Raw genomic sequence first — 20,197 nt, forward strand, 5'->3', positions numbered from 1 at the left:
TGGCAAGCAGCAGAAATGTTAATGAATTCACTTAGAAGTTAATCGGTCAGCATCAGGGGGGACATACGTTTTAATATGAAATGTGTTTAAGACTTAAGATGGATTTTTTGGGGATTAGTAGCAGATGAACAAAGTGTACTCTTTCCTGTCATTGCTGCATTATTGAAGGCACTACATTGTGGACCAACAAAAAACACAGTTTGGACAAATGTTCAATAAATTGAGTTCAGACAAATTTTTTAAACTGCTAGCTAAAGGCAATGACTAAAAAAGTCTGCTAGTTTGCTTATGTTATGGCCCTTTTTGAGACACCCTTAAACCCATTCTTATAAACAGATTCCAGAGTCCTCAAGGAGGCTGTTTTTTAAGCTTTGGCAGGGGGTGTGTGGTCTCTATGATCATGCCCAGCCAACAGATGATGCGGAAAGGTAGGATCTTTAGTTTCCTATAGGACTAAGCTAAGACATTTTTAAGCATAACTTGCTGGAGGAAATAATGTTATATATGTTAAAAATAATAGACAAACAGTTCAAATACCTACTTGGCTAACATTAGCTAATGTGACATGTTATGGGTAAACTGTTTAACTAACTTAGTTAAAAACCCCTAAAATTTGTTCAAACCTATCTGTAGAATAAACTTTTTTGCCACCGTTAAAGTCTAAATAAAACTTGGGAAACAGATTTCTTATGATATTTAACTGCAAAATCCTGTATGTTGATTGGTTTGAATAAGACTGTAGCATTTTAGTTTTTATTTGTGAGGAAAGATTAAACTACTTAGTTCACTGGGTCAAATGAGGTTTGCTGTCATCCCCAAGCAGGGTAATCTGATGTTGAAAGATCAATATGACCAAACTCTGCCCTTCCCCTTCATGCTTACATCAGGTGTCAGGTGGCAGCAATAAGGCTAATGGGATAACGTGGCGTATAGTCAGCTCAGCTATGTACAGTGTGATGGAACTGCAACAAATGTATGCATATTTATGATATGCATTAAAATCTCTAAAAACTTAGTTCATATCGATTAGAGTTATTTCAGTGAGCAGTTTCAAACTATTTACTGCTATTTACTGTGGACACATTAAACACTAGCTATTTAATGTGTCCATGTTTTACCACCTCAAAAACTCCCACAGTAAATTCACACAATATATGATATGAAAGTAGTTTGCAGGTTTTTTAAACAACACATTTTAATGAAAGTGCTTTGTACTTTGGAGAGAGCCAAGGTAGATGACACCATGTGCAGCTTAGTATAACCAACTGCTGGATGATTTCAATTTCGGGTACAGACATATATTATCTTCTTGTCATACTTGTCAACACAAAAGTTCTATATTTCCCAACATGTGAACCTGTTCCTTTCATTGAAGTTGGCTGAAGGCTGCCACAAGGAAGATATTTTTTTGGGATTGCTATAAATATTGAGATACAGTCAGTTTGCTGCTTGACATGAGTTTGTCTTAATCAGGACTGTTTTGTGATTTATGAATATTGCTTAACTTTCCTAAAAAAAAAGTATCGTTACAAGAAGGAGTTTTACAGTGTTTGTGTGTGGACATGTGAGTGTATGTGTGTGTGTGTGTGCGTGTGCGTGCATGCGTGTGTGTGCGTGTGTGTGTGCGTGTGTGTGTGTGTGTCCATCGGTCTGTGTGAGTGGGACAGCAGGTAAAAGCGAGACAACCCCGGCTCGTAAAGCGATCCTGACACCATGAATAATGGAGATTGCCTCAACACAGAGGATAAGTTCTCTGTGCAAGGCTCCTTTTTCACAGGGCTTTCTCCTGTGGGTCACGTGAGTTTTGTGACAGTAATTTTTCATGAGTGGTGTGTGTTTTGTATGTCCATATACTGCCCAGGAGATGTTGAGGTTGCTATTGGTCCCTTTTGCATGTCCTTAGCCGGCATACCTGCAGTTGCACACATCTATGCTGTTCTGAACCCGACAATCCCAGACCCTTTCTGCAGCCAAGGGTCAAATGAATTGTCTTACACCATTAGAAACTTAAGTCAGCACTTACGAAACTAAAGGCCAGGGAAGCGGATGAATAAAAGATGCCGTTGAAACAGAAAAAGTCCACAGCTTTAGAAGAAACTAAAGAGGTTGATGATGAAGTGGAGGAAACGAAGCCAGAATTGAAGGAGAAGAACAACATTGTGTTCCACAGGGACAACACAGAAGGAGAGAAGAGTGGGAAGAAACACAAAAGCGCAGAGAGATCTAACACTCAGAAGGTCCCAGAGAAAGAGAGGAGGAAAGAGGGTGAAAAATCTAAAGAGAAAAATAAGAACAAGAAACCAAATGCTGATTCTGAAGTCTGTGCTGTGATTGAAAATGAAGCTAAAGAGGGTGAGCAGAACAATAATGACCTTACAACAAATTCCAAAAAGGTGAAACTTAAAGAGGAAGTGACCGAGGGAATGAAAGAGGAAAAGAGGAAAAAGAAAAAGAAATCTTCTGAGATTCCCGACGGAGAAGAGGAGATGGGCTCCAAGAATAAAAAATCTAAAGATGGCAAAAAGAAAAAGAAGTCTCACAATGATGATGAGGAGGAGCCCTTAATTGAGTATCAGGAAGAGGAGGACTCAAAGAAAAAGAAAAAGAAAAAGGCAAAGAAGGGATCTGCGGACAGTGATGATGATAAAAAGAAAAAGGGAAAGAAATCCAAAAGCAAACAGGTGGACTATGCTGCACTCTACCAGAATGAGCTGCTGAGCTACCACACAGACTCCTCTGATGGATATGAGGATGAGTACTACAAAAAGAAAGGTAAGGATTTGGCATTGTTGAGCAGACAGAGAAACTTCACTTACCGCTTTAGGTGAGTCTCAGCTATCTGACATATACAATGTATATACTTGTATGAGTGTACCTGCTGGTCCAACATTGAATATTTTGCCCCAGTTTTTCTCAGCTCTGAGCAAGGGCACCCAGGGGAATCCGTCCGTGATTGTTGGGCGAAAGCTCAGTTATGTTCCACATGAATGGAGCCAAACAGAAGCTTGGGACAGACAGGTGCTGGGTGTCGTCCCAGTCACAGGGGCTAGAAGTACCAGCAGTGCCTGAGGCCGGGCCAGGAGCCAGAGGAGCTTTCTTAAAGCAGATCAGAGGTTTTGAAATGAGGGGTGGGCCTTTGTTCTATGTAAGTCAGTTGTCATTTAATAAAATTGTGAATTAGGCTCACGTCGGAAATTTAATGGCAATCGGCGACTTATAAGCTTTTTCTTATCCTTCGACTGCATTAAGCCCTAGAAAACAAAACAGAGCGAAGGATGAGCATTCAAGGTAAATTTATTGTGTTATTATATGTTATACCAGGTCAAGGATGACTGTCAATAATTTTTTGTTCCAAACATTTGCCACTGCATAACAATTTCCAAAGGTAGAATCTAAAGCATAAGGTTGGTTGTTTGAGGACTCACAGCAATTGGTAAATGTTAAGGTTTGGAGACTTGTTCAAAGTTGACACAAAGTTGACACAAAGCACAATAAAGGACATTCTTGATTTAACATTAAACTAAAACAAGCCACAATGTCTCTGTAGCTTTAAAGAGTGCTTGTTGCTTAAACCCAACCAAACACTGTATTTAACTATCAAATCTGTATTTGTAATAGGAGAATTGCCATGAAGAAGCATTTGGACAGTGCACCACTCAGCTATAGTCAAAAATCTTTTGCACTGGTACAGTACTGTTATTTTCACTGTGCTGCCATTAAGTAACTGCTTAAAGCTGATGTAGTTTTTCCTTCTGATAATTGTACAGACTAGAAAAGGAGCAATGAATATCATTATTTTGTATGATAACCAATATTACATTTCCGAATACATGTATTTGTTACCATACAAGCACATTCACAGGTCTGACACTCCAGTGACTTAGGCTCAGTTTTACTAGGCCACTGCATCAGGTCTGTTAATGAGGTTTTCAAGTTCCTCTTTCAAGATTGATCTTTATTAGGCATCTATCTCTTTTCCTCCTCTCCCACATGTTGTCTCTTAGTTTTGTATTTCTACATAGTGAATAAAAAATAATTTACAGTTATTCAGAACATAACTTTTAGGTTATCAATCTCATACTTTTAGATTTATATAATTATAATTGTTACATAATTGCAAGTGTCAAGAGTTGACATTTATGGACTATAGAAGTGCCTTTATCTAAGCAAAGATATTGAGTCACAGGAAACCACCATTTACTGACTAACATGCTAAATGTTTAATTTTGTCAGCAACAAAGAAAGTATAGACGTGCATATAGACATGCACTTAAGTTAACTGAGTCTATATTGTCCGCAGGTGTAAGTGTGAGTGGCTGTCTGTCTCTACATGGAGCCCTGTCCAGGGTTTGCCTCATCTTTCATGCACTGAGAGATTGCTTCCAGCCCTAATGAAATAGATTTAGTTTAACAAACGTAGGTCTGATTATAGGGACAAGAAGCAAATAATGCTTATGATGGATAGTTAAAGGCAAAGAGGAACAAGTACACTTTACAGCATCTTATAGGACTAAAGTATCATCTAGACCAAAGTGATAGACCTAGATTTTAAAGACTGCTGAGTTTTCATCCTGTCAACTTTCTACTTGGTGGCTTGGTCAGACAAAGAGACACATTTGTGAAATGTGAGAAAGGCTTGGCTGTTGTAGCACACCAGACATGGATTCTCTGCAGTTTCGCCGCATTGAATTCCCTGGCAACCCTGCATGGAGGGAAACATAATGCTTGCTAATGTTTATAGATGATTCGACAATGTCAGGATGCAACTTTGGGTGTGCTCTGTTTTTTTTATCGTCCATTATGGAATTTAGTCCATACACATGCTCCTTTTGTTTCAGAATGGTCATGGTTTTTTTTTACAAAATAAACCAAACTGCACACATTTTCACCGGTTTTTGTCTTTTAACTTCATTCTCCTCTCTTTCAGTGTATGAGGTCGTCACTATCACTGGAGATGTTAAGGGAGCTGGGACTGATGCTAATGTGTTTGTTACCCTTTTTGGAGAATTTGGTGTCACACCCAAGGTTCATTTGGCAAGCAAGTGAGTTTTAAAGGCTTAAGATAAGGCCATTGACTCATAGTACACTTTAATGAATATATTCTCAATTATTCAATCTGTCATTTATTTGTTCTTTTTATGTAGACTTTATGTAGCGTTGAGTCAGTTCGTTTTGTTGTCATAAGGAAACCTGTGAGTTTCATGTTTTTTCAATGTCAGCTGCTAACTTTTAATCTTTTCTATGCATCTCTGATCCTTCAGCACAGAAAAGAGGTATCAGCCTGTTAAAGGATGGTTATGATTCTGCCCTTGTGTTGGATTTCATTGTGCATATAACACTGTATGAGAGAACATTCCTGTTCCGCATTAACTTGATGCCTGCAGATCCTATAAATAAAGACAAAGTCAATTTGCACAGCGGGAATCTCTTTGATCTGTTGTGTCAAAATGATATCAGCATGAAACCTGAAACTCATTTGTTATCACTGAATCAGAGCATCTTTTTTTGTGGTGCAGGAACCTCTATACAGTCCTATAACATGTTGGACAGAGCATATCTGGAGTAAGGAGGAACTATGTGGCATGGCTGGTCTTGTTTTTCATTCAGAGGCAAATGAAAGAAGACCACGATGCCATTTCTGTGGATGATCAAGTGACTCCCACGGGATCTTATCAGGGACAGGCTTCTTTCATCTTTGTCCACATTGATTGACAGATAGGGTTACTTGCTCAGTGTATAAGGTATACCAAGTTATTGTAAGCCACACTGGACCATGTCACCCACACCTTGTAGTGGTCTTATTCATCCACCTCAGACAGAGACAACATGCCATGTATTCAGTATCTCCATGCAGTGTGACTGCAGTGCTGCTCAGCTGAGGAAATACCATACATGGATGGCGATGAGTCACTTTTGTGTTAAAATGTAAAAAAAAAAAACATTGCAGAGTAGTGAGTTTCACCTTACTCCAATATATTTTATGTCCTGCCTGTATTGTGTAATTATGAATTTAAACTTAACATGATACAGGTAAGGAAGGGTTGCTATGTCTCCAAGCATATTTGCTCTATTCAAACACCTGAGGCAGAAACAAATGCAACTCTTTGGAAATTCAGTGTGATTGTGTCATATAAATTGCATGAATTCCAAAGTTGGGTTTGTTCTTATGTTTACACACATATTTATAATCTTTCCATAATTCTTCCACTGGTGATTTCACACAGAAAGAGAAAACAAGAACATACATTTATTCAGCTTTTTTGTACAATGTATGCTTTAGAACATAATTAGTCTAGCCAGGGTATTGTCTGTACGGTTAAGTATCACAAGGCGTGTAGAGCAAACTGGCCAATAACAAAGCCAGGCACTATCTTTTAAGAAAAAGGAAGGTGTCAAATTCACTGTGGGTAGCAGAAGAGGTATGAAACATGCACGGGCCCAGATCTTCTCTGTGAGTGGTAAGAGTATGTGAGAAGGAGGAAGAGGAGCAGCAAGTTTTGAAACGGATGAGTTAGAGGAGGTTTCAGATTAAACCACTGCCATGAGTTCACCAGAGCAGACTAAGCTGGATCAGTTAGGAAATGTAATTCACTCTTGAAGAGTTCAGTGCAGAGGTCTGTCTCTTCGGACTCTCACCAACTAGTTTCTCACAGTCAAAAATAATTATTTTGTCTCTCTAACACACACATACACACACACACACACGCACACACACACACACACACACACACACACACACACACACACACACACACACATTTACACACACACACACACACAATGAATCGATTTCCCCAATTCTGACACTTTCAATTTTCTTCTCAATGTACAGAAGCAGAACTGCATTTGAGAAGAATAAGACTGATGTTTTCCGTATAAAAACACACAATGTGGGGCCTCTGAAGAAGCTGAGGTAAATTCCAGTGTGCTAATTAGGATCTGTAAGAACTTATAAATAATAAACATATATACTGTAACTACTATAATGGCAGTTTGCAAACCTGCTTTAGACATGCAGAACACACAGCTACACACAGGATAACAGCATCTTACAGCGAGGATCACACAGCAACATTTCTCTCTTATTTTCCAGCCGTGCCGCTGGCCATCAAAGAACTTGATCCAGTGTCAGAAGGTTAATCCCCATCTGTTGTTGGGAGTTAGTGCCTCACTGTAGAAGAGAACAAGTTACATTACAGTGGCCAGACACAAACTGCAAAATGAGGCAGCAGGGCATTTGAAAATCAAATAATGCAAAAAGCAGACATGCTGCACTATGGCTCAGATGCTCCAAAGCTTGTTGTTTACTTCACAGCAGGTTGACAAAATATACTCAGGCCCACTTACCAGGATTTTGGTTTCTTCACACAGTCTTTATAGGTCAGACCTTTATCATTTTTAATGTATCTTATAATGAATCTATGAACATTCTTGATCTTAGAATTAGTAGATTAATCAAGCAAACAGCAACTGCAATGAAGCAACCCTAAGGCCCATTTATTAGTGAAATTATGGCATATCAGATTCATCTAATTTTTTTAACCGATCAGCTGTATTGACTGATAAATTCTGTGTTGGGACCAAGAACACCTTAAAGGGGTCAAGAATTAATTTTAATGTTACTGAAATATTGTTGTAGACAAAAACAACTACATCTACTGTATATTTGTTGCAGTATAGTAGGAACACATATTGTAAAGTCGGACCGGAAAACAAGGTTTTCTCTACCTAATCCAATTAAAGTTAATAAACTTGAAACTTATATTTATTTTTCAGATATGTCTTAAACACAATTATGAAAGATAAAAGGTCTTTGTTATTTTTTATTCACCACGGCAAAACAGAGTAAAGGCACTAGTGCATCTGCAGGTGGAATTCATCACACTATGACTTTTGATTTCCCCAGGATCGAGCACGACAACACAGGCATGAATGCCAGCTGGTTCCTGGACAGGGTGGTGGTGACCGACATGAACCGGCCCCATCTGCGCTTCTGTTTTGCCTGCAACAACTGGCTGAGCCGGGAGGAGGGTGACAACCTGTTTGTCAGAGACCTGCTGGGCAGCCTGAACCCCATGGATGTTCCAAAATGTAGGTCACTCTGGGACAAGCAGATGAAACAAAACAGACACAAAAGTTCACAAAGGTTAAAACAAAATAACAGTGAATTAAAATTCCAAACACCCTCACCCCAGTTTGGAGAAACCAATGGGTTTGAATATACACCAAGTGCAAATAATAAAAAGCACAATATTTAGTTTTGACAGCTAATAACTTATCAGAAACTGCAAGAGTTCTGAGACTCTAGCTAGTTAAAGTGTCTTCTCGGTCAAATAGGTAGGTTATTACGAATGCACAGCCAGCAACAGCAAATTAAAACATTAAAAATGTTTTTTGGAAACTTGACAGTATAAGTAGCATGTGTCAAGCCCATTGAACACAAAGGTGCCAGGTTGTAATTGAATTCCAGTTGTGTTGCAACGCGATCTAGTATCTCAGTACCTGCAGTCAGTCAAGCAGGGCGTTGTGAGGCCGAGGCTCAGATTAAGATAAGCTACTACGTGAGGGAGTGGTCAGAACAATATGTCCCAAACTCATGCACACACAAACACACTGTTATGAATATTTAACCTGGAAACCATCTTGGCGTGGGTTAGAAAGAACATCTGAATTATTTACTTGTCTATCCAAGAAAAGGTCGTGAGCAGAACTCATAAAGAACATTATCTACACAGTTGTAAAGTTATTACCCTCTGTGGCACATTGTTTACATAAATCCATGTCACATTCCTTACTTCTTATGTTCCATGTCTTGCAGTGAATAAATACATAGTGAGTGTGTTCACTGCGGATATGAAGGGAAGTGGAACTGATGCTGATGTGTTCCTAAATATCTTTGGAGAGAATGGTGACACAGGTGGGCACACACAGAAAAAGTGGTCTAATTTCAACTATTCCCTCTTTGGGATTTTAAACTTTAATTCTCATTTTAATTGTGTGTGTGTGTGTGTGTGTGTGTGTGTGTGTGTGTGTGTGTGTTATTATAAAAGGAGAAAGACGCCTAGACAGTGACAAAGACAATTTTGAACGGGGCTCAGAGGACAAGTTTACAATAGAGTCTCCTAACTTGGGAAGGCTGAGGAAAATTACTATTGGCCATAATAACAGAGGCTCATCAGCTGGATGGTTTCTTGATAAGGCATGAACAATCTGCACATGCACACATAGTCTCTGCAGATGTGCAAACATGCATGAAAACACTCATGAAAGTGTACAATGTGTCTCTCCAGGTCGTAGTTGATGACATGGGGAATAAGGAAGTGTATGAGTTCCCAGTTAATCGCTGGTTTGCCATGGATGAAGATGATGGCAAAATACAGAGAGATATACTGGTTGGATCACTGCAACCAATGGGTGCGAACAACACAGACTACAATTTTTCTGCGCACTATTTGTGTTAGGAAATATTAAGTAACACTGCTTCCGTTTTAAAAAAGCAGTATAGTTTTAATGTAGCCTATGGTTAAAGGCAACAGTATACAGTTTGGATTCCGTAAAAAAAATTGTGACTTTGTGTGTGTCTGTCTTTGTGTGTGTTTACACACTCAGGAATTGTTTACAATGTGCAAGTGATGACTGGAAATGTGAGGGGTGCAGGTACGAATTCTAAAATCCACATTGTCATGCACGGCTCCAAAGGCTTAAAAAACAGTGGCAAAATCTTCCTGGAGGGTGGCGATTTTGAACGCGGTCGCATCGATATTTTCAACGTGGAGATCTGCGAACTGATCAGCCCACTCAGCAGGGTCACCATCGGTCATGACAACGGTGCTGTTGGTGCCGGATGGTACTGTGAAAAGGTACTGAGCGTGTTTTTTGGGGGGTTGCATAGTAATTCCTAACGTGCTATTTACCCACCAAGCACTCATTTCCCTCACAGGTGGTTATATACTGTCCATTCACGGGAACTGAGCAGACATTTCCATGTGGGATGTGGCTGGATGAGGATGAGGGGGATGGACTGATTGAGAGGGAGCTCTATGAGATGGTGTCTCTCAGGCAAAAAAAACAGAAGAGTGTGTGTCTTTGTTCAACTCACAGATTTCTACTCTACAAAAAAAATACAGATAACTTATCTATCGTGTACAGGAAATGATAATTAGAGTTTTAATTCTTTATATTTGATTATAAATACACAAGCATTTTGAATCTTTAAAAACTGGACTACTTACTTTAGCATCTGGTTTTCTCCCACTGCAGAATACCCATGGTCCCTGTGGATTTGGACATCAGATGTGAAGGGGGCTGGGACAGATGCCCAAGTGTTTCTACAGATCTATGGAGAAAAGGGCAAGTCTGATGAGATCAAACTGGAGAACAACTCAGACAGCTTTGAGCAAGGCCAGGTTGATAAATTCATGGTAAGCTCGCTATCATGTGTCAAAGTGAACATCTTACAGCTGTTTCCACTTTGACTGTTCCTAACATATTGTATTTGAGTTTCTGTTGGGCTTTTACCTTTTTCTGGAATGGCTATAGATTGAAATGCCAGACATAGGGAGACTGCTGAAACTGCGCATCTGGCACGAGAAGAGACATCCTTTCGCTGGCTGGCATTTAGCTAAGGTGAGCTGTTTAGCCTGTCTGTCCTGAGACACTGTATTGACTGAAAAGTAGATATCGAACAAGAGATCAAGAAACCATAAATGTTGACACTTGGGCTGTGACTTCCTGCAGGTCACTTTGCTCAAGACTCTGACGATGGAGAAGTATTCTTTCGAATGTGGCCGATGGCTTGACATCAATGAAGACGACAATGAGATCATCAGAGAGCTTCCAGCGACAGGAGCGCTCAGTGATGAGCCGCTTCCCTGTGAGAGTCATCTTACATTCACATGTCTTAGTTTATGTTTCTCTTATTTCAATGTGTTCAAGTTGTGACATGTTTTTCTCGCATATATTTAATCTGTCTCTATTTTATCGGCTTGTCATCTGTGAAGCACTTACTTTTGGCCTATTGTCTGAGGACACAACCAGATCCATGTTAACATGACAATGGTATATTGTGTGTTTTTTATACTTGTTTATCTTAAGTGATAAAGTATCGTGTTACCATCTGCACGGGCAACGTCAGCGGCAGTGGCACTGATGCTAGTGTCTTTCTCAATATTATCGGAGACCTGGGTGACACAGGGGAGCGGCTCATGATCATGAGCAAAAACAACATCAACAAATTTGAAAAGGGAAACGTGAGTGCATTATTAATTCATGATGAAGGAAGAAAATTAAAGACATTCAAAACATTACAAGTAACTTTTGACTGTTTTCTCTCTGTCCTTCATCAGCATGATGAGTTTCTCATTGAGTCAGTGTCCCTGGGCCGGGTGCGCAGGGTCCGTGTTGGTCATGACGGTCGTGGCGGAGGCTGCGGTTGGTTTCTTGATAAGGTGATGGTCAGGGAGGAGGGCCAGACAGAGTCCATGGCAATCGAGTTCCCCTGTTTCAGGCAAGGAAATCAAACTTTAAAAATTATTTAAAGAAATATTTAATAATCTTAACAAGAGACCTGTTATCTTAACTTAAGAAAACGGGTTTAGATTTTTGATTTGTCAAAATAAAAATGTGCAAAAAAAATGTTCTTTTCCTGCTAAGAATTATATGAGAAGATTAGTACCACTCCCAAAAATACAACACTACATTCAGGACTTCACTAAATATAAAGACTAGAAGCAGGGTGAGAGAGTTAGCCAGGCACCAAAGGTAAAATATTCTTCCAAATCTCACTAATCAATATATGATATCTTGCCTGTCTTACGTAGTTTGCCATGACTTTATAATTAACAAACCAAATTTGAACAACATTTTTTTCTCAGCTATCACTATGAATTACCCGCTGTTACACATGAGCTTAGTGATGAATTGTCTTTTTTTTTTTCAGTTAAATCCACAAAACAAGTTGGAAAAAATGTTCCAAATAGCTCTAACACCAACACATTAGCCGAACTGACATTCTCTAGTACTCCAGTGGCATGTGTTTAAGTAGTTAGGCAGGCGATGGGTGAGGGTGACATTACAAATTGGCACTAAATGCATGTGGGCAGCCAGCTTTCTCATTCAGTAACTGGAACCAAACCACAAGTCTGAGGTGCAAAGTTACTTCTGGAAGGAGGCTCTGTCAGTGCTGGAAAAGGGAAAGGTTAGGGAGCTACCTATGCAAACACACCGTAGAACATAAAGATTCATCATTGTTAACGGTTTTGTCTTACCATTACTGGTTATGATCAGTTCTCTCACAGAGCACAATAACCTTATGGAAGCTTCTTTTCTAAGTAAAACCCTTAAACTGTTAAATGTAACTCAATCGATCCAGTCAATGTATTATCATGCTTTAATCTCTTCTAATCATCTATCTTCCTTGATCTGTTCTTTGCATGATATGTTATGTTTTATTTTTGATTTTAAGACATGTAAGGCAATTTAATCTCAATCTATATCTATATCTATCAATTGCTTGCTTTGTGTTTACTTTCAGGTGGTTGGACCGTAATGAGGATGATGGGCAGATTGTCCGTGAGTTAGTTCCAGCTGGAGATGGCCAGCGTCTCTTTAGTGAGTACATCCTAAATAAATAAAGTATGTACACGCTAAGGAGCTAAAAATGAACGAAAGTCTTAGATTAATTCCATCGATTGCATCTTGCTTATTGGCAGACGTTGGCTACCACATAGCAATCAAGACTGGCAGTGTGAATGGGGCCAGCTCTGACTCCAAGGTGTTTGTGAAGCTGTATGGGGAGAAGGGTGATGCAGACAAGGTCATACTGGCAGTTTCAGACAACGACCTCAGAAACTACTTCGAGACTGGACGCACTGACATCTTTACCATTGAAACCTTTGACATTGGACAGGCAAGCCCTTAACACTTCACAGAGAGCGGACATGGTTCAGACATTAGTTTCCTAATTCTATTCTATTTTTCTATGTCTTTCTCCATCATATTTACAGATTAACCGTCTCCTGATTGGTCACACCAATGAGGGCCTGCGGGCTGGGTGGTTTCTGGATAGTGTGCAAATCTCTGTGCCCGTTCATGGGAAGCAGTACATGTTCCCGAGCCACCGCTGGCTCTGCAAAGATGAGGCTGATGGGAAAGTGGAGGTTGAGATCTACCCGAGTGAGATACTTGACATGGAACAATGTAAATAGTGTAATATTGCAAATATAAAAAGCACTGTGCAGTTTCCAGCTAATTATGAGTTTAAATATATTACTTATCTGTTGGCATAATGCTGTGATTATCTCATATTAACAGTGATCAACTATGAAGTAACAGTGGTCACAGGGGATGTGCGTGCAGGTGGCACCAATGCAAATGTCTTCTGTCAGATCTATGGGGATGAAGGAAAAACTGAAGTTCTTGCTCTCAAGAGTCGCTCCAACAACTTTGAACGCAGCACTACTGAAATCTTTAAGGTCTGTATTGATACTGTGTTGTGTTGTGTCAGCATCTATTGGTAACTTCCTCGTGTGAGCACAGTTTCATGCCTACTGCCCAGATTGAGGCTCAAGATGTTGGCAAGATCTACAAGGTACGAATCTACCATGACGGGAAGGGTATCGGAGACGGCTGGTTCTTGGAGACAGTGCACATTAGGCGACTGACAATGGCTATGGTGCAGGTTGAAGTGAAGAAGGAAGACACCAAGAAAGACAAGAAAAAGGACAAGAAAAAGAAGAAGAAAGAAGAGGAGGAGGAAGTGGAGATAATTGAGGAGCTGCAGGAAGTAGTGGTGACATATAATTTCCCTTGTGAACGCTGGCTGGCCAGGGATGAAGAGGATGGGGAGATTGTGGTTGAGCTTCTGGCTGAAGACAATGAAGACCTTGAGGGTAGGTAGAGCATTAATGTGATGTACTGACCCATTTGTATTAGCTTCCAAATGTTACATATTATTTTTTTGTTTATTTTGAATTAATGCTGAAAATGTCATCACATGTCATCACGAGCAGCATTAAAATAACACAGTTGATTTACTCTGTTTTTTTTTTTCAGTTAACTCATATGAAGTTCATGTGTTCACTGGAACTATGTGGGGGGCAGGAACCGATGCCAATGTTTATATCAACATCTACGGAGAGATTGGTGACACAGGGGAGCGAAAGCTTCGAAAGTCTAACAACCTGAACAAATTTGAGAAAGGCCATGTAAGCTTTCTACATTCTCCAACACAGAAATCTCCAACATCAAAAACACACTTATCAGTCTAATTAAAGTTTTATTATAAACATTTTCTTCCAACATAATTAATTTATAAGACCTTAAAATAATTTCGAAATTATTGCCTACCTTCTCCTCTGTTCATAATGTGTTGCACATGTATTTGTATAATCTGTTGCTTTTACACAGCTAAGATTGTTATCACTGACATTGTTTTCTTGGCTAAGTCTTTCTTGTCAAACAAATGTTCAATCTCAGGAGACTTCCAGGTTAAATGAAGTTCAAATAAATAATTAATGACATTCTCATGGACTGCTAACCCAAGACCCGTGACATCTGTTGACCCTTTGCAACTGGTTTGTTCACGTGTGGCCCAGGAGGATATTTTCAACATCACAGCGGTTGATCTGGGGGCCCTAAAGAAGCTGAGGATCCGACATGACAACAGCCAGGCCAGTCCAGGCTGGTTTTTGGACAGAGTCGAGATTGTAGACAACAAAGATGACACCACGTATGTCATGAACTCAAGAGCAGCATTCATTTAAATGTGACACTGCATCTTCACATAAAGACAACATATGAATTTGCCCGTTACCTTTTTAAAATAGTAGTTAGGATAGAAATAAAAGCCTAAACATTGCTAGCCACTAAATCAAAGTGTTGGGGTTTCACAAAACCCAATAGTATCCTCCCAGAGAGCAGACAAAGGCTTTAAACAAAAATGTCTGTAGAGCGCCACTGTGTGGTGTAAAATGGTACCAGGGGTTGTGGTTGTGGTATTGTCACAATGTGTAACATCAGATGTCCAAAATATATAACATGTTGTTCTGTAGGTACTTTTTTCCTTGTAAACGCTGGCTGGCTGTGGATGAGGATGATGGACAGCTAGCCAGGGAGCTGGTTCCTGTGGATGAGGCGTTTATGAAGAAGGGGGAAGATGATGACGATGAAGAGTCTGAACCCACCCTGGGTCTGGAACAGAAAGGTAAGAGCAACATCATAGCTACATGTAAAAATAATGTCAAAACATTTTCTTTTTTTTTTTATGAACAAGGATAAATAATTGTTGTATTGATTAATGATTAATTCCTTCTGATCTTTCTTTGCTTCCAGCCATGTCAACAACATATACAATTAGGATAAAAACTGGTGACAAGAAATATGCAGGAACAGATGCTAATGTCTTTATGATTCTGTATGGCAGCAAGGATGACACAGGTAATAAGTCATAAAGCACATATCTCTGGATGTATTTAAATTATTAAAAAAACAATTTGATGTGCTTGTTTACAGGGATAATTAATCTGAAGTCCTCAAAGACCCATAAGAACAAGTTTGAAAGGGGTTTGGTTGATGAGTTTACTGTGGAAGCTGTGGATATTGGACCACTGAAAAAGCTACGCATTGGACACGACAACTGTGGTACAGTAGAACAGCCTCCTTATTTTTGCAATAAATAATGTAAAATGACTTTTTCTAAAACTGGAACATTCTAACATGTATCACTTATTTAAGGAGGAGGATCAGCAGGTTGGTTCCTTGACTGGGTCGACATTGATGCATCATCTTTGGGACAGAAACTTCGCTTCCCCTGCGGTCGTTGGCTGGATAAAGGAGAGGATGATGGGGCCATCATCAGGGATCTTTTCCCAAATCCTCTTCAAACAGAGCTTTACACACCATGTAAACCCCAATGTGCTCAATACAACACAGATATTGAAAATATGTGTCCTTTGATGCACATCCTGTTATTGGTTATGGTTCCATTCTTTTATTTTGTAGTTGTTCCTTATGAGATTAAAATCCTCACGACTGACGTGTTTGGAGCTGGCACGGATGCAGATGTCTTTATTGTCCTGTATGGGAGAGATGCTGTGTGTACACAAAAGAAATCTCTCTGTGTCAACAAGCGAGAGAGGAGGATGTACTTTGAGAGAGGAGCTGAGGACATGTTTATTGTTGAGGTATGTCAACAGCATGTTGTTATAAATAGGTAGAAAAGTTCCATCCATCAAGTTGAGTTTCTGTAGCAAATTCAATACTGCGTACACTGTTCATTCAGTAGTACTTTCTACTTTCTGTGCAGCTAGAAGATGTGGGGGACGTAATTGAGAAGATCCGTATTGGCCACGACAATCGCGGTGTTAATCCAGGCTGGCATCTTGACAGGGTGGAGATCAGACGTCTGCTCAGGAAAGGGAAGGTACTGTCTACTCAGAACAGATGCAGTGGGAATGAAGTATTCAGCTCTTAACAACAGTAGCAAAACTGGAAGATACAAATATGCCATTACAAATTAAATCCTGTCACTCAAGTATAAATTTATGCATATCAAAATAAAGTAATCACTTCAGAAGTGTGGCAACAATAATAGCTAAACTACTGTATAATGCACTGTTAGATTATACTTCTTATTATAATCAATTAATTAATTGGAGTACAAACAATTTTATACACTGGTGGGTTCTTCATTTTATAGTAATGCATCATATTTTGTCCATATCATTCAATTTTTTCCAATTCTGTTAGATTTTATTTATATATCTGCAAATAATAACAAAAAAAATATCTCAAAGCACTTTAAATAGTAAGGAAATACCTAACAGAACTAGAGAGAAAACACAGCAATTCACTCTTAAAAAACCACTAGGCAACAAGTGAAGAGGTAAAACTCCCTTTATTGGAGAAACCTCCCGCAGAAATAGGGTCAGGGTGGGTGCCCGGCTGCCTTGTCTGGCTAAAGTGAGTATTTTAAGTAATAGTTTAAGCAGCTGTCAAATAAATAAATAAAGCAAATACCATTTTTGCCTTGTAGAGAAGTATAAAGCATTAATGCAGACTTAGAGGGAAGCAACCATTAGTTCAAAAATGCACATATGTACATCACTGTATTATTGTACAACACCAGAATATAAACATTAGGTTGTTTCAAAAGCTCCTGACACTTAGACCCTAATTAACATCTTAAAGATTTGTTGTGTGACAATTATGTTGCCGTTGTCTACATCTTTCTTACTCACATCAACCGATGTCGGAGCACAGCTATTTTTGGCCAGTAGGTGGAGATGTTCTCTACAAAGACAAATAGGAATATTCCGGCGCTATGATTTCATTTTTCATTTCAGACACTGAACCAAGGCTCCAAAAAAGAGACACAACACCGTTTTTGTTTTTTTAAATTATTATTACTGATTTTCATTTAAGCTATGAACCCACAATCATGGGTGCGTTTCAGACCTGCATTTCTCTCACTTTCTCCGTAGGGTTCAGAGACTGTCATTTTCCCATGTGAGCGCTGGCTCGCCAAGTCAGAGGATGATGGAGAAACAGTAAGAGAGCTGGTGCCCTCTGACATCATCACTGAGAAACTTTTACGTGATGGAAGCCTGAAAGTCACTGAAATCGAGGTGGAAGATGCCCTGGAAAGTATGTCATCATACACAAACAGTTCTGTGCATTCAGCTGATTTTTTTATAAACATTCACAGAGATATGTATTTGCAGCATGTTGTTTCACTGGTCTTCTGTGCAATATTTTGGAAAGTAGAGAAACTTTTTCCTCAGGTTGTTTTTATCCTTCTCTGTTATGACAGTGGCAGCAAATAGTAATGGAAAGTTGCTTCATTTTCTGTTTTTTTGCCAATTGCTCTAAACCAATTCCCTCTGTATTTATCTGTGATCATCATCCCCACTACAGCTCATACATACAAAGTTACAGTAACGACAGGGGATATGTACGGAGCTGGCACAGACGCCAACGTCTTCCTCACAATTTATGGGACTGTGGGGGACACTGGGGAGCGGAAACTCAACAAGTCGGAGACAAACAGCAACAAGTTTGAGCGAGGAGCTGTAAGAAAGCACAGATTTTGTGGCTAATTTCCACTATCTGTATTTTCACTCTGCTCTTTTTTTTGGTCTGTAATGTCTCTGAGAGATAATCATCCTGACAATAAACAATTTTAGCAAAATTACAGCAAACACACTATACAAAAAAACACTACTCCAACAACTGGTTTTTGTTCCCACCAGGTGGATATATTCACTATAGAGGCAGTCGACCTCGGAGATGTTTTCAAGATAAAAATCCGTCATGATAACAGTATGGTGAGTGCAGACTGGTACTTGGACCAGTTGGAGGTAGTTGACGTGGACACAGAGGAGGTCTTCCTCTTTTTGTGTGAACGCTGGCTCTCTAGGAAGAGAGAGGACAGACGCATTGAGAGAGTCTTCTATGTCAAGGTAACATAATAAAACGTCTGTGTATGGTTGTGTTTAAAAGTGACTTACAATGATATGTAAGGCAATGTAAAATGAAATGCAACACATCTCATTAACCTTGAGATGGTAAAAACATTATGGTGTCAACGTGACATATGGGTATAAGTTTTGAGACACCAGTTTTCTAGATTTTCCTTCCAGTCTGCTATAAAGATGGTGTTACAATCTTAAATACAATTTAACAATTGGGAATGACATTAAATCACATTGCAGCTATTATAAACATATACTTATTGATAAATGAGGCCTGTGAGTGTAACACACAACAAAATGAACTGCACGGCAAATTACACCCTCCAGTATTACTATTAAGTTGAATCTGTCCCAGTCTAGATCAGTTTTTACAAAACTTGAATATTCTATCCTTCATGCCTACTAGTATTTATTGCAAATGGTTGTGTTATTTTCCGATGAATATACTTAATATACTGGCAGCAAGTGCAGATTTAAAAATGTAAATGTATTTGTGTTTCAGTGATTGATTGCATCACTGTGTCTGTTGTGATCTTCCAGGGTTATGAAGGAGTGAGAGAGAGCATAAACAGTAAAAAGAAAACCTTGGCCCTAACGGTAAAGAGTGTTGACAGTAACATGAACAAAAAGAACAAGAAGAAGAAGGAGGAAGAAATTGAGCTCCCAAGTAAGCAAAGTTTAAGAATCTTCGGCCCTGCATGTGTGATTCATCTTCTGCCTTGTGATGATTGCCATTAAAATTAGAACAAAGACATTTTACATAATCCAATGCTCTCGTGAATTAATTAAGTGCTGTGTTCTTTCTGTGCAGTCATACCATATCACTTCACCATCTGTACTGGACTGGAGCGGGATGCAAACACCACCAGCAGGGCTTATGTGATCATTATCGGGACCACTCACAGCCAGACAGAGAGGCTGTGGCTGGACCTTCCTGATGGGAGGAAGGGCTTTGAGGCCGGCTCTCTGGAGATCTTTGAGTGCTACGGCTCAGATGTCGGGGAGATCAAAAAGGTTGAGGTAAGAAAATGGGAGGGTGCTTTTAGAGTTAGAGTGATGATCATCCACTCTTTCTCTCACACACACACACACATGAACATGCAAAAAATACACCCATTTTTCTTGAAGCAGCAGTTGCTCTCTCATGTTCTGCAGCTTGGCCATGACGGTGCCAGTCCAGAGAGCTGCTGGCTGGTTGATGAGCTGTCTGTTGCTGTGCCAACCAAAGGGGTCAAATATATATTTGCCTGCAAGTGCTGGCTGGCCAAAGATCGAGGAGATGGGTTAACTGCAAGAATATTCAATGTGTTGGATGCCGAGGCCATTTCCATCTCCCAGAAGGTATGTAAATGTGAACCAATTAACATAAGCACAGCCATGCGGCAGGAAACATACATCACAGTAAGATCAAATTACTGCAGCTGAACAGTAATAATGGCTCAATTTGTATCATACTGTCACTAATGAAACTGAAGGAGCAATTAGGCTAAGTGATATACTTTAACAGAAAGGTTTAATGATACAAAAAATATTTTTTCCATTGCCCTTCTAATCATTTTTAAACAATTTATTTCTTGTTATTCCCTTAATGACTTCAGATTAGACATATGAGTCTAAAAATCTGGTAGATTTATCAGATCACATTTTAGAATGTCACTAAACATGCCGGGAGGAGGTCTGTACACATAGGAAGACAGGGCAGGGTCCTGTTCAGTTTGTGTCAAGGT

At 39.5% G+C, this 20,197-nt stretch overlaps 1 protein-coding gene across 2 annotated transcripts in view; it reads left to right on the plus strand.

The window, feature by feature from the left end:
• Positions 1-2,057: 2,057 nt before the first annotated feature.
• LOC137103572 (lipoxygenase homology domain-containing protein 1-like) overlaps positions 2,058-20,197 on the plus strand; it is a 28,422-nt gene continuing 10,282 nt past the window's right edge. Inside the window, exons 1-33 of one of the 2 annotated variants that reach the window (XM_067484050.1) lie at positions 2,058-2,772; positions 4,928-5,042; positions 6,833-6,913; positions 7,907-8,091; positions 8,819-8,917; positions 9,051-9,199; positions 9,291-9,414; positions 9,610-9,860; positions 9,941-10,076; positions 10,261-10,421; positions 10,540-10,626; positions 10,738-10,873; positions 11,095-11,249; positions 11,346-11,506; positions 12,533-12,609; positions 12,711-12,907; positions 13,005-13,197; positions 13,312-13,472; positions 13,556-13,889; positions 14,053-14,204; positions 14,595-14,728; positions 15,051-15,202; positions 15,331-15,435; positions 15,511-15,639; positions 15,733-15,900; positions 16,000-16,181; positions 16,304-16,420; positions 17,481-17,643; positions 17,914-18,068; positions 18,249-18,458; positions 19,011-19,137; positions 19,282-19,490; positions 19,626-19,811. In XM_067484050.1, the coding sequence (XP_067340151.1) occupies positions 2,058-2,772; positions 4,928-5,042; positions 6,833-6,913; positions 7,907-8,091; positions 8,819-8,917; positions 9,051-9,199; positions 9,291-9,414; positions 9,610-9,860; positions 9,941-10,076; positions 10,261-10,421; positions 10,540-10,626; positions 10,738-10,873; positions 11,095-11,249; positions 11,346-11,506; positions 12,533-12,609; positions 12,711-12,907; positions 13,005-13,197; positions 13,312-13,472; positions 13,556-13,889; positions 14,053-14,204; positions 14,595-14,728; positions 15,051-15,202; positions 15,331-15,435; positions 15,511-15,639; positions 15,733-15,900; positions 16,000-16,181; positions 16,304-16,420; positions 17,481-17,643; positions 17,914-18,068; positions 18,249-18,458; positions 19,011-19,137; positions 19,282-19,490; positions 19,626-19,811 (5,706 nt within the window). Of the gene's footprint in view, positions 2,773-4,927; positions 5,043-6,832; positions 6,914-7,906; positions 8,092-8,818; positions 8,918-9,050; positions 9,200-9,290; positions 9,415-9,609; positions 9,861-9,940; positions 10,077-10,260; positions 10,422-10,539; positions 10,627-10,737; positions 10,874-11,094; positions 11,250-11,345; positions 11,507-12,532; positions 12,610-12,710; positions 12,908-13,004; positions 13,198-13,311; positions 13,473-13,555; positions 13,890-14,052; positions 14,205-14,475; positions 14,729-15,050; positions 15,203-15,330; positions 15,436-15,510; positions 15,640-15,732; positions 15,901-15,999; positions 16,182-16,303; positions 16,421-17,480; positions 17,644-17,913; positions 18,069-18,248; positions 18,459-19,010; positions 19,138-19,281; positions 19,491-19,625; positions 19,812-20,197 lie in introns of those variants that run through there. The other variant, XM_067484049.1, reaches the window with a different exon arrangement.

The sequence above is a fragment of the Channa argus genome, chromosome 18, assembly GCF_033026475.1.
Source record: "Channa argus isolate prfri chromosome 18, Channa argus male v1.0, whole genome shotgun sequence".
NCBI classification, from domain to species: Eukaryota; Metazoa; Chordata; class Actinopteri; order Anabantiformes; family Channidae; genus Channa; species Channa argus.